The 26,278-nt window shown below is 34.0% G+C and overlaps 1 protein-coding gene across 4 annotated transcripts in view; it reads left to right on the top strand.

Annotated features, from left to right (window-relative positions):
- The first annotated feature begins 1,074 nt into the window (after window positions 1-1,074).
- LOC143244620 (transforming acidic coiled-coil-containing protein 3-like) overlaps window positions 1,075-26,278 on the top strand; it is a 102,252-nt gene continuing 77,048 nt past the window's right edge. For 2 of the 4 annotated variants that reach the window (XM_076489637.1, XM_076489640.1), the window contains exons 1-3: window positions 1,299-1,641; window positions 5,422-6,218; window positions 19,764-19,950. In XM_076489637.1, the coding sequence (XP_076345752.1) occupies window positions 5,607-6,218; window positions 19,764-19,950 (799 nt within the window). In that variant the 5' untranslated portion in view covers window positions 1,299-1,641; window positions 5,422-5,606. Of the gene's footprint in view, window positions 1,176-1,298; window positions 1,642-5,421; window positions 6,219-19,763; window positions 19,951-26,278 lie in introns of those variants that run through there. The other 2 variants (XM_076489639.1, XM_076489638.1) reach the window with 2 other exon arrangements.

The raw sequence follows: 26,278 nt of genomic DNA, 5'->3' as shown, positions 1-26,278 counted from the left end.
GTAAATTTCGCGAAAAGCTACACGACGTCTATCCACGGTAGTCGTCTCTAATTTCGCAGTGCCATCTCTACCCATCTTCAATTTTGGACTATTCTTTTTACCAACATATAGTAGGACTGACCGTGTGTAATAACGTCCAAACGGCTGAAAGGGCAAACATATTTGATGGGACGGGTCAAAACAGGGTCAAGTGCTTCCTCTTTTTTTATCTCTTTTAATCCACCCTCATGGAGGAGTACAAACAGAAATGCAGCAATGATTCAAAAAATGGGGCGCAGCATGGACAGGTGGTTTAAGGCGTTCGACTCGTAATCTGAGGATCGCGGCTTCTAACCCCCGTCGCACCAAATATGCTCGCCCTTTCAGCCGTGGGGACCTTATAATTTGACGGTCAATTCCACTATTCGTTGGTAAAAGAGTAGCCCAAGAGTTTGCGGTGGGTGTTGATTACTAGCTGCCTTCCCTCTAGTCTTACACTGTTAAATTAGGGAAATTAGGGACTGTTAAATTAGTGTAGATAGCCTTTCAGTAGCTTTGCGCAAAATTCCAAAAACAAAAGATTCTTGTTTGTTTGGAAATTTCGCACAAAGCTACTCGAGGGCTATCTGTGCTAGCCGTCCCTAATTTAGCAGTGTAAGACTAGAGGGAAGGCAGCTAGTGACACCACCAACCGCCAACTCTTGGGCTACTCTTTACCAACGAATAGTGGGATTGACCGTCACATTATACACCCCCACGGCTGGGAGGGCGAGCATGTTTAGCACGACGTGGGCGCGAACACGCGACCCTCGGATTACGAGTCGCACGCCTTACGCGCTAGGCCATGCCGGGCCACAAACGATTCAAAATATCTTATGAAAATAGCTGTACTTATCTGGATAGTGATGAAATATTAGTTGAAGGTAATTACTTGAAATACATACACAGAAAATTAGTAATAACACAATAAAATAAAATAATTATTAAACATATGAATACTGCGATGATCTAAAATAAATTGAGATCATTAAAAATCAAACAAAATTATCAATCCAAATCTCTGCTCATTATATAACCCTATACACTATAAAACAGTTTGTTTCGTCATCGAAACTGTAAGAAATGGAAATAAATTTTTGCTTTAAGATGAGTCAAGTGCCTTAAAGCACATGGTGATACTGGATCAATTTGTTGATGTAATATTTATTATATATTTTCAGTTTATTTATAATACAAGTCTATCTTTATCGAAGATGAATGTGCTTTTGTAAATTAAAGAGTGCTCGTTGTCATTAACTGATTCATTGAATTATCTTCAGTAGCTTAACTAAAACTGAGAAAAGCACGTCTAGAGCTGATATAGTTCTTGTTTAAGAAATTTATCGGGTGATATATATGAAGTTAAGTTCGTTGCAAAAAAAAAAAAAAAAAAGGGAGGGTAGCGAAGAGCTTACTATTTCAGGGAAATCTTTTGATAGTAATGTAACATAGATATACTCCAATTTTCAAAACATTTTGGTTTCAGATTTAGGCTTTTGTTTCGTTGTAGTAACTAGTAATAGTATGTGATGTACAATGCCCAAAAAATTAAAATACATAAGTAGTACAACTACTGCATTAAGTAATAACGTGGTACGTATAGTGTCGCACTTGTAGGCTGCGGTAAGTGTTAACATGTATAGTGTAATAACTAGTATTTATGTTATAGTACTATTAATATTATGCATAAGAATAGAATTTAATCAGACAGAAAGACAAACTTGCTGCAAAAGTACAGTCATATACAAGAAACTAACATGTACTGATACGTACTTACATTTCAAGTTTTACTGTCTACCTTTTGTTAAATATAGTATTATTAAATGCTTGATGATGAACAATAAAGCTGAAAACCCAGGTGATAAAAACTCAATCAAAATTGAACACTGACACATCATGCAGTGTTTTAAACAGAATGGGTACCCATTGGTTTAATCACAAAATAGCTTTATGAACATAATCTGAATAATATAACAGATAAGAACTAGGCCATCATTATTATTGTGCAAAATACAAGTGCAGCCAAAATTGATGTCTGTTGGAAATATTTTATAAAACATGGATCAGTCCTCACTGAGATTATGCAAAGAACAACTAGTGGCAAGCACCAAAATGCCATTTATGAAATACTAAGTTCTTGTAAGTTGAATTACATTGGAGAAACTGAAAAACACTTTGGGGTAAGAATGAAAAAACATAAAGGTTGCCCCAGACTTACAACACAAAAGCGTGTCCCAGTAGAATGTACCATGTTGATTGGGTATAAAATAAATTAAGACAATTACAAACATGGAAAATTAGGTGAATTTTGGAAAACTATCAAAATGGAGAATCTATTAATCATTATGGTCAAATTGTTACCAAATAGAGACTTGAGCATGGAAACAATCAGTGTGTGGCTACCATTGGTCAATCATTACCCATTACACTAACTGCATTACAAGAACTTCAATCCTTCTGGATAAAATAAAACTGGAGCAAGCTGGCTTGAAGATGAAAGATGATAGTCTTTCAAGATGGAGCCTTTTTAACTTGTTTTACTTTATAGATTAGCTATTCATGACTTTGCCATTTTGAATTGAGCAGCTGCGACCCATTTAAATATTTGTTCATCATAAATATTTTGCATCCAACTTACAATAAAGCAAATTAGTTATCATTCATTTGCTATAAATAAAGATCCTTTGCCAAACACTTTTTTAACTAACCAATTGATTTAACGCATTCTATAGTTTCTCCCTATTCTCAGGCTTGAGATACCCAAGAGCTTAGCGACATCTAAATATATTACTTCTGTACTATTTATACTCTTATTAGTGTCATTAATGTAAATAAGAAGAGCGAAGGCTGAACACTAACTCTTATGACTTACTCCATTTGTAATAAGGGTCCAGTTTGATATATCTCCATTAATACAATGTTTTTTTTTTTGTTTCTTCACTCCCCTCTCTCCAATAACTGGTTTGTAAGTCAGAAAGCTTATGAAACTTAAAATCTAAAAGTTTTGTACCTTTCTTTGGGGTTTAAGAACAGATAATCCATTTTGTAACTCTGAGCTCAAAAACAAAAATGTTCTCTGCCTCCTCCAGCCATATTACAATCTAATGGGTTAGTCTTTTTTTCCAACCTATACTACTAGCATTTCATTGATATTTTCTTGTGTTGTATGTAATCAAAATCTTTCCATCATCCAGATAACACATCCTAAAAAAAAAAAGTTTGAAAGAGCAAATTTCCTGTTACTAAACTCATGTTGATGTTTTTATGATGTATTTCACTAGATTATTTTGCAAGGTTTTGTTGGTTGTTTTTTTTTTACTGTATTTGTCCTGTACTGAGGTAAGACTTTCTGGCTTATTTTCATGGCAATGTTTTATTAGTGTCTTTAAATATATGAGAGTAACATTAGCAATGCTTCAGTCTTCAGGATCTTGCACTGCATCTGTTGATCTGCCAAAACTTAATGAGGAGAAGATTGCATATGTAGGCTTTGACCCCTTTCAAATTCATTTTGAAAATGTTATATGGTCCTGGTGTCTTATCCATTTGTAATCTCTTGATTAATCCCAGCATTTACCATAAAGTTCTGAGGGATAGGAATATTGCTAGTATCCTTTGTTACAAAAACTGAAAATACCATTTAAAGTTAATTATACTTGTTAACGCCACTTGTATTAAGCCTACATTATTTTATAATACTATATTCTTTACCTAGTTTCCTAGAAGGTAAGAGTATTTTGACCATGATTGGTGAATAGAAAATGGAAAAATCATTTAATTAAATAAATTCAGAAACTGTACATCAGCATCATTTGCTTAAACATTGGGGTATTCATTTAATAGTTCTTCTAAAGAGACATTAATTCTTCAGCTGAATCTAATAATTTGTAAATGCAATTTCAACTAAGCCTTCAGACATATTAATAATAGCTATTACTAGACTGAGTGAAAAGTAACTTTTGCTAAAAGTTTGAATGGTAAAGATTTTTCATGCAAGAAAGATTGTAGACATCTTCATTTGAATTAGAGCTAAGGTCACTGGACTCAAGTGCTTATTTGTTTGAGTGACCTCCTATTAAGCTTAACTAAACTTCTAAACTCATCCTATTCTGCATCAATTATCTTGAAACCATGCCTTATATATTTAACATGTAGGATGCCAACTTTATTATGAAAGGAACCAAAACCATGACTACAGCATATGATGTCTAGTCTTGGCTTTGCTAGTTGTTGTTTTTTTTAATATGTAATCAAGTATTTTTGCAGTTCAGTGCATTGTTACCTATATATCTGACATATCTATAAATCCAGGCTTTTCAACCTCATTCTGTACATTCTTCTTGCAGGAGCAGTTGCTTCAAAGCTCGTGTTTCCTCCCTTGACTTATTTCTGAACTTTTTTTTCTACATGTGGTGTATGATATTTCATCCAGATGTAATAAGTATGATTTAGACTTTGTAAATATACTATAGTTTGCTGGTTTAGAGACATCCGTTTTATGTTAAAAACAACTCACTGGTCCTTCTTGTCTAGTGTTAAAAGCTTGAAAGGTTACATCCAATGTTTTTTTCATTGACTTGTCTTGGGAGTCAATTTGTTTATTGACATCAGAATTTAAAAAAAAAGCTTTATTTATTTGATTAATCAATACACGTAGTACTTTAATGTGGTATTCAATTCTTATTATCAACTGAAATTTTTACAGAAAATTTCAAAACACTAAAAGGTTTTTAATAAGCACTTGTTTCACCATGAAAACAAAAAAGCATGTTACACTTTTAAAAGTGTTAAATTTCAAAGTAAAAAATGTTTTGGCTATACAAAATTCCAAATTAATATTCAAATACTGTATTTTTACATAATAAGCCTGACATTTTATTTTGGTTTATTCCGTTAAAAAGCAGATTTTGAAGTTCAGCTATACTACTGTGGAAATAAATTGCATATATTGTTATATGAATTTCAGTTAATGTTTCTTTAAGCTTTCATGAGCATTTAAAGAAAATTATTAGTTTCCATTACATACTTCACACATCTGATCACTTAATGTTTTGCTTTTGATAATTCATACTGACCACAACTGGTAAAAACAATTCAGATTCTGATTGATTCCAGTCATTTTACTAGTACTTTGCAGCATACATGATATTTCATTTAATAACTTGAAAATTATGGTGTGTGTGTCTGTATTTTTTTTTTATTGCAGTAGTTTTTTGATATGTTGAGAAACAAAAATAAATGAAACTTCATTAAGGTACATCACTGAAAGTAACAATGCTCGTTTTTAGTAATTTAAGATAATATAATTCACGTCATGAAATTTGTCTTATATTGAAAATAATTAAGTCTTTCAGATATGGAGATATCTCTAATGTCTGTCTCCTTTTTCTCCTACTATAACAGGCATGGAAAAGAAGATTAGCATTTGGAAACACTCCTAGATTCATTTCATCCAGTAGAAAATGTTTATAAAGAAAGTTTTGGTTTGAAATCATTGTTTATTTTACTCACTTCAGCTGGACTTTCAAATATAACTTGGTGATATATGTATGATGTTAACGGCAAAATCGTAAGTTAATGATAATAGTATGAATGAAATGGAAGACGATACACTTCACTGTGACTGCCATCTAGAAGTAGATGAAAATGTTAATCCTTTTCAAAGCAAAAGAACTCTGCCAAATTCACCTTTACCACATTGTGAGAACAACCAAAGTTTTGTTTTTAGAAGCAGTGAAGAAAACATAAATTCCCTGCAATCATTCTCAAGCTGTAAAACATATTGTTCAGCAGAAGTGCTCAACTGTGAGGAGATAAATCAGAATCTAAGAATGGCATCATCTGATTTCCAGGTAATGTCTGGAGAAAAATATAAACCACCTGATCTTACGCATTGTCTTACATCATCAACTAATTATAAACGAAAGATAGAAGGTGAAGAGGAAGGTATGGGAACAGCTTTATCATCCCTGAATAGCTCTCAGCTGCTCTCTTTTAATAGTGATTGTGTTGCTGGGCTGAAGTCCATGGAGACATCATGTGAAACAGTCTCAAGTCTTCCAGATCGTGGAGAACCTGATCTCTTGTGCCATATTCCATGCTGGAAGGATAGATCAAACAGAAGAACTGATTGCAGTGGTGGATCAGCTCTTACACACTCTTCCATTGCTGATTATAATGTTTCTGCAAGTGGGGATAAGGTAAGCACAAGAATAAGTTAAGAAAACAAGCTTGGTCATACGGTCAGTCATAGAAAACAGAGAATGGTAATGAATAAGTATTTAAAAAAATGATTGTGGTAAGTAGGATTTCCATAATGCTTTAGAATTATTTTTATTCATTATATCAAGTTTCTTCAATAGTACTAAAAATGTGGTGTGCTTGAAGTATGAAACTTTGAAAGGATGTAACACAGTGTAACATATGAAAAACAAGAGCCCTTCTATTTTTAAGGAACTTAAACTTTTGTAAGGAGATTAGATTCATAAAGGATATTGATGACAATGTTTGTGTTGAAAACTGAGTAAATGAGTAGTTAGACTTTAGTAAAGTGTTCGTAGGAGTGCCTTTAAGGTGATGCTAGAGATAGAAGGATTCTTGTACAGGAACTGGTGAAATTTACTTATTTTTGCTTGAGAAGAGAAAGCTGAAATGTGATATATTTGAAGTTTACAAGGCTTGCTGGGATATTGGTATGGTAAAGATCTCTAACATCATAGTGGTGTGTTCTGAAAACAGTAGAAAAGAGGACACCAGTTTAAGATTTGGAAAAGACAGGTTTCAGTCAAGATAGCTTTATTTTCTAACAGGTGATTGGTTTGTAGAATAAATTCTTATTGGCGGTAGTGGAGCTGGTCCCTAACTCAGGTTTAAGAGGGAATTGAAGACTTTATGATACATGTGTCAAGGGTAGATATGCAAGGACAGCCTTGAAATACCAGTTGAAACATTAAGATACTAGTAGTTCTGCTCTAAACTGTTTCCATTAACCCATTATCTTTTCATTTGTAAAGAGACCAAAACTATATCCAGTATTCCACTAATGATTCTTAGTTAATTATCTCTGGTTTGTAATTAATGTGTTTATGAATACACCCTAAAATTATTTTTTTTAAAGAGTTGACAGAATTACTGTGCAAGCTATAGCTAAGATAGTTTTACTTCTTTAGTGGGAAAAATTCTATAAAATCTGATTTAAAAGAAAAAAAAAGCATTTAGACAAATATAAATGAAAGCCAAAGTGACTTCACCAAAGAGTAAAGCAAATTTTGTGTTAAAAATGGAAAAGGAATGAAACAAGGCAGCTAGAATTAAATTAACTTACACAACATATTTTTTTAACCATGTGTTATGCAAAAACTGCACACAGGCAGAAGAAATATGAAATTGTGAATGAATGCTGTAATATTACCAGATAATTCATATACTATGTGTTTCTGTTTTTCTAACTTCAGGGTTTTCCTCAAGCTGACATTTTAATTTTAAAATTAATAAACTTTTAAATTTGACATATGGTTGTGAAGTGCATTAATTTTTCACTTGCTAAAAAAAAAGACATTACACAGACATCACAACACTAAAGAGAAAAAAATCATTACAAAATCTAAATTGACAAAAAATTTTCATTTAATGTAGAAATTCAGTACAGAGTCCTTTTAACAAAGAATAATGGAGACAGTATGAAAATAAACCCTTATGAAAGTGCACATACACTATCATTAAACTTTTGAAAATGCTGAAAATTACACTGTAATACTAAATAAGCAAACAACAACAATGGTAGTTGTAAACAAAAGCAAATTGTACAAAATGAAGTAATACACAATCAGACTAATATAGACATATGTTTTTAATAACATTTACTTGAAAAACAACACAAACAATTTTAGAAATAAAACAAAATATCTACATATAGAAAAACATGTACAAATACATAACAGCGGCCACAGGCATGATATAAACCCACTTTTAATTGAACCCATTTTTTAAAATATAGAAATAAAAGATAAAACAAATACTTCAATAACCATTATTATACATAATAGCATTAAAAAACTAGAAACCCTTTGAAGTCAACTAAACTTCATAACATTATTTTTATATGTTTTACTTATGCTTAAAACATTTTCAAGTCACATGATAAAGAATGGTAAGTTTTGTTTTTTATATTTTATACACGACAAGCGATAGAATGTTAATAATGATAGTACAAAATAGAAAACACTACATCACGTTGTCACTCGATTGTAATTTACTTCAGATTGCATAGAGGAGACGTTTGGCTTCCATTGCCCTTAGAGGAGTTGAGGGCTCAGCTGCCACAGTTGCTTTGGTCTTTCACCAGAGAACAAGGAGAAGCCATTGGCAACCTAGTGAGAAATTCTGAAATGGTACAATATCAATATCTCATCTTGCATAAGTAGCTATTCTTATTCAGTGGTGCCCTCTACATGCAAAAAAAAATTTTACAGGGGCTACAGGTCTTTTAGCATCCCTTAGTTGAAATTCACTGATTCCAATGAGTTTCTCATGCAAATCATTATGTGATTACTCTCCACCAATGACATACGTTTTTGACACTGACTTCCTATGTTAAGTTTATCAAACTATCCATTTGTGTTTGGCAATAGTTGTTTCCTAACATTTAGTTTGTGCACTCTTTCAAGTGTTTTATTATAATATTTTTTTTCATATCATTGTAATGGTTTCTCAACATGTTTACTCTTTAGTATACAAAAGTGATATTTGTAACTTGTTGAGTTATTCTGAAGTGGAATTAGAATTATTTTATATTTCTTCATGGTTACAGAACATGATTTTGAATCTCTTCTCACTTTCCACCTAGTTATCTCTCTTGTTTTTGGTTTCTGCTTAATCATCCTCTTACCCTGACTCTTGTTAGCTTCATTCATGATCATTCCTTGATGACACTGCTTTGGTTTTTATCAGCTGTTTTGATTTAATTTGTTTACTTTTTTTTCTGAATCAGTTTTATTAATCTATGTATTAGAGGCTCATGTATATTTAATTTGACTTTTTTCTTACCATGTTTCTTCTAGTGGGATCAGGATGACCTTTTTGATCTAGTACATGTATGTTGTTTCATTGTTTTTCATTCTTCTTTTCCTTAACTCCAATTCCCACATTTTCTCCCCTTTCTCCACTTCTTTGTCTATGATATTTTTTCCATCCCACATTATGCACTGGATTTAAACTGTGGTTCGATTGTTTTTTTTTCTCCTTCTTTCCATCTTCTCGTCCTTGTTTTGTTATTCCTATCATGCACTTTCTTTTTTCTTGCATGTCTATCCTGTCACCATCTGTCAAGCACTGAGACTATATTTTATGTTTATCTCACATTCTCTGCTTTGGATAGCTGTTTTTTCCTTGACAGGGTACCGTCATTCACTCTTTCATGAGATTGTGTGACTGAGTAAGTTACTTTTTTTATACATATATACATTTATAGTTCTCGGTCATGTTCCTATTTTTTCATTGGATCCTGCTCTGTGGCAAGTGGTACCTGACTTGGTGTTCTTTAAATGCTTAAATCTACACTGTAAAACCATGTCAGCTTGCATATTATAATTACATGGCTATACAGTTATTCCATGGCTATACATGGCTGCAGAGTACACTGCAGAGAGAGGGGTGTTCTGGAAGATCACCTGGAGGTTTCTGTGATAGAATTGCTTCAAACATTTGCTCATCCTGGATCGTAGCTGCCCACCTTTGACATACCATACCTTATATTGAATAAATTAGCATGGTTTACTTTTTAAAATATTGAAATGATTTTAAAACCATTCAGTTGAGAGTAGGGAGGTGGTGATCTGCTGGTGTAGATGTGATATCTTTCAGTATTATACACACAAAATCAAATAAAAGTGAGACAAAATTGCATTTCACCTGTTGGATTTGAATCCCTCATCTTACCTCCACATAGATGTCAGTACTTAGTGGCTACATTTCAGATTTAGGGTAGAACCAGTCAACATAAGTCTTCATACATATGTTATAGATATCTGTGTTCCTCCTTCATTTATACTCTATTAGTTTTGTAAGTCATGGTAAGTAGTGTATTTAGGTAGAGGCAAAAGGATCTCAGCTCTTGGTTTTAATAGGGGTCCATTGATAATTTTATTCAGTGTAAAATTATATGGGATGTGGGACCCACAAATATTATTAGCCTCTGGGCCCACACAACCTTAAATCTGCCACTGGTTAAAGTGAAGGTACTTACAAATTACTATGGTTCTTCCCCCATTTGTCATCCCTCAATGTTTGTTATTCTGAAAATGATACTGCAGTAGGGGTACTTCCAGTCAATTTCACTTTTAAGTGAGATGGTTTACAGTATGCAAACATTTTACAATACCAGTTGTTGGGTTCTTGGATTAATCTATCAATTTATCATATTACCATGTACCCTATTCATGAGTTGGTGGGAGGGTCCAAATTCCCTCCAGTCTTGTGAACTTCTAACCTCCATCAAATGGCTGGATTTTGGACTGTAGTTGCTTCTCATATTTGGTGAAGTGATATTTCTACAAGGTTAATGTGTTCAAGTGTTAATAATCTGTATAAAAAGTATCCCTGGCATCACTAAACTTGTTGATTCATATATCACATTTACTCTCTGTATGACCATTACATTTTTAGCAGTGCTGCTTCATATGTGTTGAGTAAAGCTGTTACTTTGAGCAGTAATGTAACTTTTCAGATAAATTATAGTATTTTTGGGATATTCTGTTGTGGTGCCTCATTATTTTTATTTTTTCTGAGATGCACAATTCAAAGCTACACAGTTTTTTTGACAGCCAACACAGTGAGAAAAAGTCAAGTAACTGAAGCATGGCATCCAAGTGCAAGTGCCCATTGATAAAGTAAATGTTAATCCCACAATGTAATCATCATGCACCAGTAGCCCTTTACCAATAGGAAGGTGACACACCTTTCATGCTCAGTATATCTCCATAAATATTTGTACTCAGAATTAACTTGATTTCTGTCTCTAATGAACATGTTTTTAATTTAATTTTGTGAGATTTTCACTGCTGTTTGAAAATGTTAATTTTCTTTTGCTTAAGCTATAATTGTTATATTTTTCAGTTTTAGTATTTATTTTAACTTTTTTTGTTTAAAGTTACAAAAAGCACAAACTTTTATTGTACTAAAAACTTGAGTTGGTTACTGAACGTATGATATCACTTCTGAGGTTCTGGCAATGTTTATGACACTGGCCATTCTATGTCTGTGGCCACTGAAGGAACATTAACTGTGAAAGATTATAAATCCATAGTTTAATATGTTATGGGTTCTTTGCTGTCTCATTTGCCTTATTTCATTATTCATTGGTGTGCTTTGTATGCTCTTGAACCTGACAACAAGGATGATAAATTTGGTCAAATGTTTTTCACCATCCTCTATTTTGCCCTAGACTCTTTTTCTTTGTGAAGGAAAATGTTTCTCCTTGAAACATGTTTGATTAATTGGGTTTATACTGTGCTTTCTCTTTTTCATGTGGCTTTGGATTCTTTCAATTCCTTGCTATGTGACTCTCATCCTAAGAATTATTTAGTCATTTTTCCTCCTTCAAATGTTCATGTCCATGTTGACATGTTCCCAGATCAGCTTAATTTCAAATCTCAAATTCCTACTCTTCTTTGACTACAGGATTTCTTGCCATGACTCATGAGCTTTCATCTTGAACTTTTTTGAATTTCTAATTCCAGGAATCCCTTTAACCTGCTTGTGGTGGTGATCCCATGTTTTCAGTTTTTCTGTTTGGTGCTCAATTTTCCAATGTTTGCTTTCTTTTCATCCATCTCTTTGAATACCCTGTTTTCTTAATGTCCTGTTTGTAGTCCTACACTTAATTCTGATAGTCTGCTTGAGGATCTTCTATTGGTGCTCTTTGAAAACTGGCCCGGCATGGCCAAGCGTGTTAAGGCATGTGACTCGTAGTCTGAGGGTCGTGGGTTTGCATCCCCATTGCGCCTAACATGCTCACCCTTTCAGCCGTGGGGGCGTTATAATGTGACAGTCAATCCCACTCTTCGTTGGTAAAAGAGTAGCCCAAGAGTTTGCGGTGGGTGTTGATGACTAGCTGCCTTCCCTCTAGTCTTACACTGTTAAATTAGGGACATCTAGTGTAGATAGCCTTTTAGTAGCTTTGTGCGAAATTCAAAAACAAACAAACAAACTCTTTGAAAACTTGGCCAGTGTTGTCTTTAATTGTGTGCCTTTTTACATGGTTACTATGTTGCTGAGATTTTTAAGAATTGAAATTCTTCTGTAATCTGTCTTTCATTCTTACCTCCATAACTTATGTCTGGCTTCTTTCCTTTGCTCTGAAATACAAGGGGGGTTATCACCTTAAATACTCAAGCAAAGTCTGTCCTGTGCCACTCCTTCTTTAATTTCTTGTTTTCTTGAATCTTCTATTATTTTGAGTCCCCTCCTGTTTCTTGACCCTGTGAACCCTCCACTTCCTTTTTTTTTCTGTTTTCCTGTACCTACTCTCCCCTCCAGTAGAATGGCTGTTCTACATCCCATTATTGAATTGCTAACTTTGTACCCAGTTGGGTGAATTCTCAGGGAGAATATATGTTCTTAATTGAAGGTCTCAAGTCTTTTTTTTTTTTTATCAATTGACTGGTGGTTCATTCAGGTTCTTGCTAAAGGCTTTTCTCCTCAATTCTTATCTCTTTCCCTCCTGTTCTTTTCTCTTGCATTTCAGCTTATGTCTCTTTTGGTCATGAAATCCATAAAGAGGGCCATTTGCCCCAATTTTACATTTTATTTCTATTTAATATCCCCCAAAAGACCAGAGACTGACATTGCATCACTAACCTTTTTTCTTGGTAGATTCACAATTCATGATACAGAGGTTTTTCTACCTCTCCATTGATAATTTTCTTTAAGACTTTGGATAACCAACATCAACATCTAAAGCACCTCTACACACATTCTGAATGCTCTGTTCCCATGACTTTATTTCCATTTAGTTTGCCAGCAGCAAGTGTATTAGTTTTGATGTCTCTCTTTTGGCATAATATTATCTCTTATGTTTCCAACTGTGCCATGGAAGTGTTTATTCATCATGTCCACAATCTAGGAGCTAAGTTCAAATATATCATATGGACAATTTGGCTTCTACCTAGTTCTTCTTTCTAGGCTTCCTCATCAGCTACATCACTTCTGCTCTCTGAAACAGCATGTCTGGGGTAGCTGTTCAAGTTTCTAAGTTGTTCCTGATGCTGACTCAGTACTTGTTTACCTTGGAGTCTTTATTAATTCTTGCCTTGGTGTCCCATTCATCTAGGAAACATGGAACATCTAGTCATTTCATATCTTATCTCTTCTGTACTTTCTGTATGAGAGATTTTATCTCTTTTGTAGACTTTTGTGTCAATTGAACATTTTGTCAGTCAAGATTGAGTGTTCAGTGGAACATGTCAATTTTATATCCTTTATTGTGGCTCTGCCACTTTGTTTTCTTGATGCTTAGTCTTGGTGACATTATTGCTTCTGAATGAATCTTCACCTCTTTACTTGATGAATCTCTTACAAGTTGTGGTTTGCCATTGGATGATTCCATATCCTTTGGGTTTTGGTCTCTTACTGAGCATACCTCCCGCATAAATGGCCTGGAATTTTTGACTGTACATTGGGTGTGTTTCTGCTTCCTCTTCATCTCATGGATCACTTGGTTATGATCCATTCTGACAGTTATATTGTTATTTCCTATGTCATTCACTAGTTGGCTCTTACTCTTGGAATTATTCCTTCTATACATTAGACTTACTGTTTTGGGTTTGCTTACATTAGGCTTCTTTCACTGTTGTGAGGGAGTTTGTGCTTAGTGGCAGATCAACTTTTCATCTGGACAGGATTATTACAACAGACTGGTTACACCACCTCACATTTTTTTGGTTAGACTTGTAATCAGTTGCATATGTCAGTGATTGATCTTTTACTACTATTTTTAATATGAAACTTCCACCTTTCTGATTCCTAGTATTTTTTCAGCTGTCTAGGCTGCATCTACCATAAACTAGCACTGATTTCATATCTCTCTATATGCATTCCCCACTTTGCCTTCTCCTATGTATCTTTGTATTTATTCATGATACTCTTTGTTGGGTCATGTTGGTAGCATCTGTGTTGTCAGCTCAGTCTTGTTTCCTTCTTTTTCACTGAATGACTAATATCCAAGGTCCATATCTTCTTTTACTTTTGTCACAGTCTTCTTGAACTAATCTCAGACATCTCTTTCATCCACAAGTGTTATACCTTTTTCAATTGGATTTATTAGGTATTTTGCTCATCTGTTGGATCTCTTCAATCATTTTCATTTTTTATCCTGTCCATCTCAATCTTTCTTTTGTTCTCTCTGTTAGTTAATGTAAGTGGTGATATTTTGGCCACTTGTTAATTTGCTACTCTCAGCTACATGGCCATCCTACTTTTGTCCACCTTTTAGCTATCTTTACCCCGTTATTTGATAAAAGATTGCGAATTTCTACCAGTGGGTACTGGTAGGCAGCATTGTTGGCTACCTTTTACCTTTATCTCTATGGTTCTGTCTTTTCCATCCCTGTTCTTTCTACCTAGATCCAGTCTTTCAGGGTCCCCTCAGTGTACATGGTGAGTGGACCTCCCAGAGAAGGTTCTGTACTTTCAGTTTATCTCTTCTGGAATCTAAACATCCACCCACGTGCTTGCTGTATGTGGCAACCCATGAAGGGGAGAGGAGAATCCTGGTGGTTGAGGGGTCCAAGTCTTAACTCATCACTTTGGCCTTGAATTTCTGTAGATTGATGGCCTTGGGGGTGGCCCCCACAGGGTCAGTCAACTGGTACATTTGGGATTGGGTCAACCAAGTACCAGTGTTGGATGTTCTCAATGGGTGTTGTGGCATTTGTGTCTGATGCTGGTATTTAGATATAGTGTTTACAAAACCTTGGCATTGCTGCAATGTCCTTGTTTGGCACTGTAGTGTGTCCCCTCATAAGGCTGGCTCCATGCTGGGTGAAATCAGTGGGTACCAAAATATTCTTTCTTTATTATGGATCCCCCAACTCAAAGTGAAAATAAAATAATAAAAAAACACTAAGTAAACAACCACGTGTTGATGAAACTGAACAGCAATCTTCAACTTCTTCAACCTCATTTTCTGATATTACTTTCTTTATCAGACAAATCTCTAGGGCAAATGTCTCCCATTTTTGTTCAGAAAGACTAAAGGGGCTTGCTGGCTCTTCTAAGTCAATCACAAAGCTATGCTCTGGGGACATCTTGGTGGACACATCTACTCTGAAACAGAGTGAACTTCTCTTGCATTTAAAGGCCATTGGGATGTATCCAATTAGGTTACACCCCATGCTACTTTGAATTAGTCACAAGGAGTTATTGTTGAGAGGTATTTGGAGAGCATTCCTGAGTCAGAAATCCTAAAAATCAATTGTGCTCTCATTTGATTGAAACTGGACTATGAGTCTATGACTCTGCCAGGACCTCAACCTTGAAGATGTTGAACCCTATTCATCATCTGGGGCTAAAGGCTCTGCACAGGGGCTTTTCTCACTTTGTACACTGAGTCTCATGAACATCCTCTACACCTCTGTTGTATGCAGCTGTTTTTACTGTACATTGTAAAACTTCAATCCTGACCACAGCATGCCATCTGGGTTGTTTTCCTTTCTCAGTGGGCTGTGCTTTTTTAGAATAGACAATCTGCCATTGCCCCTATTGGCCTTTGTATCCAAATGCAGTCGATTGAGTTGGGTCTATCTTTGGATGACGTTACTGTCTTCACTAGTCAGCCCATTCCATCTTGGCTTATTACCATCCCCAAATGTGATTTTTCTTTGAATCATCTAAAGAAGGCAGATATTCCTGATTGGAAGTACCATCTTCTATTTGCCAAACATTTTTGAACCATTCCATTCCCATTTATATGTATGGTTCAAAATCAGGTGATTTTGTGGGCACTGCCATGGTTTGTTGTGGTTCAATGGTTGCACACAGGATCACCTCTACAGTTTCTGTGTTCACTGTCAAACTGTACCCCATTTCTCTTGCTCTGGATCACATGTAAACTATGCAGTGCACAAAGTGTACTGTTTGTACTGATTTGCTTAACTCTTTACTGGCCCTGGAATCACTTTACATTAGTTCTCACCGTGTTCTCATTGATAATCAAAACTGAATGGCTCATTTCTCTTTATCATCCACTTTTATCAAGCTCATCTGGATACTGGTCCACATTGGTATTTGCGGGAACGGGCTCACTGATACCACAGCTAAGTCCGTCTGCTCTGGTGCTATCATGAACATGCCTGTCCCATATGTGAACTGTGGTCCTGTGTTCAAGTCTAGGCTCCATGCTAGTTAGCAGTTGACTTGGAGTGAGCAATGTGATAACAAGCTTCTCCAGATAAGTCCTCCTATTGGACTTTGGCTGTCTTGCTTCCATAAGAATCAGAAGGAGGATGTTGTCCTAGCTATACAACACATTGTTCACAGTTTCTAACTCATCATTTTTTATCTGGAACTGATGCACCAGTGTGTGTTCTATGCTACACTCAAGTTACAGTAGCCAACATTTTACTGTTGTGCTGTCATTACAAGCTTGACTGACGGCACCATTTCAGACAAACTTTTACCATGGGGTTCACCCTTTACATTGGACAGTGACATTGGCAATGGTGACACTGTCCACCTTGGTTGTGTTTTTAAATTTTTAAGGACCATTAGCCTTTTTAACTCTCTTTAAGTTTTTAATTCAAAAATTGAATGTTGTTTTGTTTTAACATTTCTTTCTACGTATTTTAATAATTTTATTTTATAAATTTTTTTACCAGTTGTATGGTGCAGATAGCCTAGCTGCTTTTTACCAATGAACACCAACCAATCCTTCAGGATCCATTGCTTCCTTCTGTGATTAGGGTCTTAATGTGATCCTCTGTGTGTTTAGGCTCTGTTTGAATTCTTGACCATTTGCTCATTAAACTGTTTCTCTCTGAAGACCTTCCTTTTTGTGGTTGTTGCATATCTGGTCTTTGTGCATTGAATCTCTGTCATACTTTTTTTCAAAGGCCTTTTTTGATTTAATTCCCAGAACATTTGCTCCTTTTCAAGACATTGACAGCTTGTGAGGTGATTGTACATTTGTTTTACATATGTTCCATCAACACTAACTTTATGTGATCATTATGACTCTGTTCACCATCACTTTTTGTGTCCAGTTCAGCTGATCATGTGTTACTTAATATACACCACCTCCTTTTTATTTTTCCCACAATTCTTACTGCCAGATCCCTCTTCTTTCAGAGAACTCTTATCTTCAATGCTTACTACGTCACTTTGTCAGCTCTTGTGGACCATTTATTCTTCCCTGAATAGAGATATTCACAGGCTGTATCACATCCAATCTGCCATTTGATTTACTCTCTGGCCTTGCACTTGTGATGACCCATATATGAGATCTTAAAAGCTTGAATGTGAACAATGCCCAAATCCTACATCTTGCATTATTTTGAATATCTGTCAATTTCATTTCCATCTTCTTTCAGTTTACTCACTATGTTTAATGAGCAAGTTCCTTTATTATTTTCTTAGCCATGTATGCTAATAATCTCAAATATTTCTTGGATCTCACCTCTTGGTTGAAATTGCCTCATGGGGCATATTTGATTTCATGGAAGGTGTTAAGTCCATTTTCACTGTTTCTAATCTGTCCATTGTTGAAATGAGGTTTTTCACAAGACCACTATGAAGATATGGTTGTTTATGAATGTCCATTCTAGATTGTATCTTCCTTGGAATATCAAAGAGAAAACTAGCTCTATGGGATTGCCTGTCCACTTCCCTGGCTGTGCATGCTGTATTTTCAAACTAACCCATTGGACTTGATTCATTCAGAAACCCACTCTTAGCATTTCATCCACCAGTTTCATCTCAAATCTTTAAGGCTTTTGGGTGACTACTGCCATAATGGAGGTTGTATTACTCTGGCTGATGTGAGTATGTGAATCATACACAGATTGCTCCACCTTGTCTCATACTGACTAGATGCCACACCACTGCAGTGAACTAGATTTGTTTTATCCTGGACAAGACCATAGATATCTATTTTGAGTCACCAGAAATTGGCAGCACTTCTTGAGTCATTAGTTATAGAAAGATAGAGCTATTCTCTTGAGAACTAATATACTACCTGAATATGTCTTAATGCTCCACATTCAGAACAGATGTTTCACTCATATTAATGACATATTAATGGAAGCATTAGTAACATGTAGTGACATATACACCACTGGAGGACTGGGATAACATTTTCTGTTCAGTAGATTCTAGTTTGGTTGTATCACAAAACTTGTATGTGTAGATGATTAACAGTTGGGTTCAAACCTAGTGTGAAATTGGTTCATAAATAGACAAGTTTTTCTTTTATAATTGACATGACTAAACCTTTAAAAGGCTTAGCAACTTATGTCCAGCATCAACTGAGTTCAAAGGTTACAGCTAGAAGAAATACTTGTTGGCTTTACTTCTTTATTTATTGTTCTATGTTTTAAGAAAAATAAGTTGGATAATTTATTTCTAAATTGTAATAATCTATATACATATATAGTTTATAGTAATTGAAATGTGACTCTATATTACAAAATTACTAGTCCACTAAAACACATGGAAGACTAAAGATCAGTTTTACATTATTGGATATGTAACATGAATGCATGTATACCATGTTAATGCAAGTTATGTAATGTTAGCTAGGTATGACTGGAAGGCAAATATAATAAAAAATATATTTATAAATGTATAGCATTATGAGGCTTAAGCAACTTAGACTAAACATTTGTATTTTCATGTTATATTATAGAGTCATTCCAGCATGAAGAAAGCATAATTTCCTAATTTTTTATGATGGTTATGAAGTTGGTCAAGTGATAGACCCCCCCCCCCATAATTATGGTATATAAAATCTCACTGAAAACAAACATTTGAAATGTATTTTTGAGATTTTATATGTTACACAAATCATATTTGAGATTTATGGGACAATGAATAGTTTTTTTTAAGCATAATATGAAGTAATTTTGTACTCAGACTAGTAACAGAACAGAGGCAATATTTTCACAAATAAATCTTTAGTAAAATATTTTTAAAAATCTGAATTTTTGTGTACAAAATACTTGTAATCTTTACTAAAAGTCTACTAAATTTTGTGAAGATACACATGCTGTATCAAAATTTATAGTGCAATTTTTTTAATGTATGCAAATATATAGATGAACTCGTATTATTCCTAGGGTTAACAGAAATTTTTTTTCAAATTTGTATATTTTGGTAGAAAATCAATTAAATTATAGTGGTTTGGAGATTTCACTTCTGGTGTCTATGTTTACATGTCATTTACATGGTCAGTCAGATTAACAAGTCAGTATGCATAAATGAATACAATTCATAAGAAAAATTGAGCATTGCATCAGTGTTATATTTATACTTTTTGTGATGAGCCAGAAGTTTATTTAAATGTGAATGAATTATGTGGTCTTCCTATATGAATTCACTTTTTGAATCTGTTTTCTTTTTCTAAAGAAAATCAGTAAAAATGCTAAACTATTCCATGTTTAAGTGTTGTAGCTCAATGAGAATAAGATTTATCTGATACTAGAAATAAAATGAAAACTTTGAAAAATTAGTCCTAACAGTCTTTCACATGTTTTTAGGTCTTTCAGAACAAAACGACTCTCCCTGTACACTTAGAAGGGAAAATTACAGAAAGTTTTCACTCTGTGGTAAAAGACATTTTTGATTTGAGCACTCGAAGTATAGAAGGTTCACTTCCAAACCAGAGTGAAGCAGGGCCAGATGTAGCTCAGTTTACTGAGGATGATTTTCAATCGGTAGCTGAATGTGAGTGGAATGTTATGTTTTTATCCAAATGTTGGTTATTTTATTGCTAATATCAGGAATATGTGGTATGCAACAGTGTAAGGTTTTATATTTTATTTCATTGAATTTGTTTGTTTCTTATTGTATAAAGGAACATCTTTATACCTGTATTAATTAATAACCTAAGATTTTATTGCAATGCCCCATGCAGTCTTGTGCCACTTCACATTCTCATCCCTAAGATATGTGCCTACAATGATTAGTTGCAAACTCTTTGTTAACCTGAAGATGAACCAAGAAGGTCAAAATGTTATTCTGTACTTTATTTTAATTAAAATTTTAATACCAGTACCAACCATTTTTAGAATACATTTTTGGTTATATGTAGTTTATTAATAAACATCTGTTCATATAGTTTATGGCAGTATTTTAAAGTAGTGAAATCAGATTAATGTACTGAATTAACTTATTTATGTTACAAAGTACATACCAGGTTCTATCAATAATTTGTCCTTAGGTTGGATGGTAATAAGATAAAGCTCATTCATATAAATATGATGTGAAGTTACATTCAGGCATCCCATTTTTTTGTTATTGGTAAAGATTATCATTATTTTGTGTCATTAAGAAAATTTTATTTTGTTAGAACTGTTTTCATTTGTGTCTGTTGCTGGTTTTTTTGTTTGTGTGGCCTTGCTGTTAGTAGTCAAATCCATAATAATGAATAGATTAGTAATACTTTAACTACATGCTAAAATAAATAAAATATTCTCCTGTCATACTGTTTGCATTGTATCATTTTACTGTTATCAGTATTGGTACCTTGAACTTAAGACTAATGACTTCCATAAATATGAAATTTGAATTTTCATTATTATCATTGTTAACTAATGCCCTAATCATTAAAACTCTTGATGAAAAATGCACATACACCAATATTTTATAAATGATAGAACATTTGTGCATAAAAATTAAACATTTATTTAATGAGATTTCAGTTTGATTGTTCTTTTTGGTTTGTGCTAGAGTTACTGAATATTCTGAAAAAATCATTAACATGTTTCAAAACATGATCTTTCACTCAAAAAATAGATATCTTAAAAATAGATTATATAATTTCTCCAAATGTAATTAACCTAGCCACCATTTTGGAATAGTCAAGATTCCTCAGTCAAATGTAATAATTCCAAATGCTACAAATTGTTCAACATTTGTTTGTAACATTAAATGAAACAAGTGAAACAAGAAACAGGAAATAACATCAAATGCTCTCCTCAAACATTTAAAAACAAAGTCTTGTGTGAAGTGGAAATATTTTTACTATAGTATATTTCTGTAGTTTTACATGGTAACTTATCTTTGCTTTCCCCCTTTTTCCAAATCATCATCATTACACGATGTATTCAAACTTTCATTACTTTTTGAGGTTCTACCACCTACTTTCATCACAATTACAAAGGCTTCAGGTCAGGGGAACTTAACTGAAAAATGTTTGTTTGGCTTTCATTTATTGGGAGATTTATCATTACACGAGTAGACCTTCTTTTCCTAGTATTGTTAGACATTGCCCTGAACTTCTGCTGAACTTCTTCATGAAAATGAAGATTTTGATAGCCTCTTTTCTTCAGCTGACTATGCTATGCTAAACTTAGTCTTTTTAGTAGTCATGATTTCTAGAGTATATTCCATTTCCTTGATTTCTTATAATACTGTTCCTTCCTTATTACGTGACACTCCTTCGTTCTGGCATCAGGGTTTATCCTGAACATCTTGTTTCTCAGTAACAGTTACATGGCGGCATACCTCATCTTCCACAGTCCTTAGATCATTTTGTTTTGACTTACCATCAGGCATATTACCCTTTTCTTGGTTATCAGCAGTCAGAATCACTTTTGCCTGTTCTATGGTATCTATTTATCCCATATCCTGTTTTCCCATCTTAACCTTACCCTTATAACTCTGGTGATTGTCCACCATACATCTCTTTTCTGAGGCACTTCACAAGTTTCAAGAGGGATTTTTGGGGAATACATTCTTCTTCATTGTCTCCACTTTAGTGTGATTATCCTCTTCATCTCTTATTCTTTACTTTTAGTTTCTTTGCTGTTAGGATAGTTTGGGGAGGGATACTGTCTTGTTACAGATTCAGTGACTGCCAATTTATCTTTGGGATTTGTGAATTTCTCCTTTTTTGCATTTGTCCATTTTAGGGGATATTCCCAAAAAGTTGGAATTGCATATGGAATCTGTTGGCAGCATTCAGCCCTTTCATCACTTAGCTATTTAATCATAAAAGATCATCTTATACATCACTAGATATTGAGTAGCCTTCTATTTAGTTTTCCTGGTACTGTTCAGTGTTAATTCCCCTCCTCCTTCCCCAACAACTTCTTTTTGTTGCATTCTTTCTGAATTTATAGACCTATTTACCATGTGGTTCTTCTGGATTGAGATATTAGTGTGATTCCTCACTGCATTACTCCACCTTCATTTGAACTTTTGTCCTTCATTTATTTGTTTTTATATTCAATCATTTCAAAACACAAGGTTGGTGTTCTAAACCAGTGAACAATATACTTGATACTTTTTAGGTTTAATTGCAAGAAATTTATCAAAAATCACACATGCATGTACTGAATTCATATTGTCTAAATGTGTACAAGTAAAATGAAATGGCAACATGATTTGTTATAGAACATGTGACAAAGTGTAAAACTTGTCAAATACTAGATTTGAGCCAAAAGTTCATCGAGTTAACTGTAATCTCATTTACATGAAGAAAAGTGATTGTTTCTTTAGTAAAATGGTAAGGTTCCATTCATTTCATGCAAAAAACAACAACAAACAAATCCAGAAAACAACAGTCAAGTATTTAAACACAACTTCTAAAAGGTATATAAATATTTTTGCACCTAAGTATTTGAATGCATAGAAAAGAAACTTGTCTGACCTCTGCAAGCAACTGTGTTCTGGTAATATGCTTATCGGTCTCTTTATTGTATTTTAGGAGTATTTATATCTGCATGAATTGTACTGCTAATGTTCTAAGCTAAATCACAAAAATAATATATTTTCAACAGGCATTGAACTTTTGTAGCTTTATTTAAGAAATTCATGTGTTACTTTTGTATTTTTCTATTTTATTTAATCATAACAGACAGTGATTTATAAGTAATTGAAAGAATTTGCTTATGTGTAGTAAAAAATACTTCAGATAGCCCTTCACATGGTCATTTTCATTTCTGTCATATACTTGGTGGCCACTATTACATACACCTATCTAGTACTGGGTAGGACCCACTTTTTCCTACAGAACACCCTGAATTTTTTGCAGCATGGATTCAACAAGGTGCTGACACAAGGCAGAATGGATCCATGGATTCATGCTATTTACATCAAATTCTAACCCTACCATCTACATGTTGCAGCAGAAATCAAGAATTGTCAGAAAGGCAACATTTTTCCAATCTTCAGTCATATAGTTTTGGTGATCCTGTGCCTACTATAGCCTCATCTTTCTGTTCTTAACTGACAGGATTGGAACCTGGCATGGTCTTCTGCTGCTGTAGCCTGTCTGCCTCAAGGTTCAACACATTGTGCATTCAGAGATACCTTTTTACACACAACTATTGTAAAGAGTGGTTATTTGAGTATTAATCATCTCCTTCCTGTCAGCTTGAACAGGTCAGAGGAGAATGGCTATTCTCACTAACAAGATGTTTTCACCCATAGAACTCCCACTCACTGGATGTCTTTTGTTTTTTGCACTATTCTTCTCTTTCTAAAGTTTGCTAGCATAAAACAAATAAAAATCAAAAAACCTCAATGTTTCTTGCCGAAAGTTCTCTATGATTTAGTGGCTAATAAAGATTTATGTAAGCTTATTGAAGTCCAATTTCCATTTCCACACAAACTGTAATTTATTTTTTGTTACTAGTGTCAGTCTATTTTTTCAGTTGAAAAGGTTGTAATGTTTAGTGCAGCATCCACTGCAACAAAACTGTCCCACATTTAAGCTCTTTATCTACCATGTTAGAACTTCTGAACTCATGTTGATATTCTAGTGCAACATTACACAATCTGACAGTTACTAATACTTCTTCTATCTGCATCAGATGGCAGTGGTAAATCTGGGAAATGAAAGGATTGAGGTGGTTCCTGTATTATTAATTAGTATTATTAATTACTTCCTGCCAACAATTCACAAGCTTCTGAAAGCCACTTCTGTATAATTCTTGGGGTTTGGAGGAAAAGAATGTAGATAGGGTTATTTTGATATATTCATGGGTTCCAAGCTCTTTTTCCATCAAGATAGTTCTGCAAACCTTGGAATAGATGATAATCAGATGGGGCAAGGTCTGGAGAATAAGGAAATTGTGGAAGTTTTTTCAAATCTAGCTCTTTAATCTTTGCAGATGTGATCCTTGCTGTATTGGGCCATGCATTATCCTGGTGTAAAAACAACACCTTTACGATTGATCAAAGCAGAACTTATTTCTTTCAGTGCAACATTTAAGTGCTCTAACTGTTGACAATAGAAGTCTAATGTAATCATTACATTTAGTGGCAGCAACTCAAAGTGGATCACACTAATAATACCCTACCAAATGCTTAACAAGGCTTTCCTAGGGGGTGGAGGTCCATCTTAAGCTATGCTTTAACCAGTTTACCAGCATTGAGCCATTGTCTCGATGCTTAAAATTTTTATAATATATCCACTTTTCACCTCCAGACACTAACTTGTCCAAGAAAGGTGAGTTACGTTCACAAGAGTGCAGTGAACACCTTGAATACTTTGTGTTGTTTCTGCTGCACTATTGCTTTTTTTAAACTCATAAAGCATTATATGCCTAATGTGCTCCTCAGATACATCTATCTTCATATGGGTTTATTTGATTAATGATCTGAAAAAGTGGAATTGGGTTAGTTTCTTTTATTTGTCTGAACATTTTTATACCTGTCTTACTACAAATTTTAGTCTTTAATGACTACAAAGACCGAAATTATGATGCACTCTCTGTAATAAATTGTTGGATATTACTTATGGGATGACCTGATAGGTTTGTGCCACAAATGTACTATAATTTCAGCTTCACTTATTTTCAACATAGAGCTCAATTCATAATTTGTGTATTTTCTATATTTCTTAATTGTTTAAAAGAAGGGAGAAACAGCTGATTGTGAATTAAAACTTGCCTTCATATCTTTATAGTTTATCTGGAATGCAAGAACCAAAGGGGAAAAGTACGTAATAAAATATGGCATAAATGTCAAGACTGGTTTAGAACTGCACACCTGTAGGATTACATTTTAAGTAATCAGTGCTAATTCTAAGTATATTAATTGGTAAACTCTCTGCATTTGAGTACTTAGACACATACATTTCTTTACTTATTCTGTATATTGTGGTCATTTGTAGGTGGAGTCTTCCACCAGTGACCACCTTGTGGTGAATCCTTTTTTTGGCAACATCTCTAGTTTTCTCTCTTCCTCTGTCTCATGTTCTAAGAGATTTCTTTCCTGTCAGTAACCTCTTGTGTGTTCTCGTCTTAGTAATAGTTGTTTGTGCCTTTGTACATCACAACACACATTGTGGACAATGATTCTTCTGAGAATCTGTTTTTTTGGAGTATCCTCTAAACACATTCATGTGGTGTTAAAGTTTGTGTTATTTAAAATTGTTCTACAGCTTTGTGTAGTTCTGGAGCTAAACTTTTATATATGTGGAAGCATTGGATAAGTGGTGCTAGCATTTTTTATGTTTCATTTGATGCTAAAATTTGTGTATAAAAATATACATTTATTTAAAAATTTATCAACAATAAAATAAAGGGGTCTATATAAATATAATAGTGTATGGAATAAATGTTATGAAAGTATGACCCATTGATTCCTTAGTTTAACTAACTAAACAGTGAAAGTAAAAACACTATAAACTGAATATAATTTGTTGTAGAATATGGGTATGTAGTGCATTTACTTCCCAACATGTTCTCTGATGTAGTAATGAGCAGGGTATATGAGTGACTTAATAGTTAGGTAGCTTTAGATGATTTGTAGATGTAGGAAAACAGCAAGTCTTACACATATTGAGTACACATACAAATAAAACTTATCTGCTACTGTTCCTGTTTTGTAATCCATAGTTCCAAAGTGACATTTATAGACATTGGTGTTTGCAGCATGTCACTGTCATACAACACTTTATCCTACTTTTTATGTGGCAGAATTTACATCTTTTACTTGTTTGTTCAAATTTGTTGTTCCATGTTGGCATAATGGGCACAGAACAACTAGTAGGCATATTTTATAGGTGTGTATACATATATATTTATAAATGTGTGTCCAT

This window comes from Tachypleus tridentatus, chromosome 2 (genome assembly GCF_004210375.1).
Source record: "Tachypleus tridentatus isolate NWPU-2018 chromosome 2, ASM421037v1, whole genome shotgun sequence".
NCBI classification, from domain to species: Eukaryota; Metazoa; Arthropoda; class Merostomata; order Xiphosura; family Limulidae; genus Tachypleus; species Tachypleus tridentatus.
Note: the sequence above shows the minus strand (reverse complement) of the source record. Positions and strands in the feature narration are given on the sequence as shown.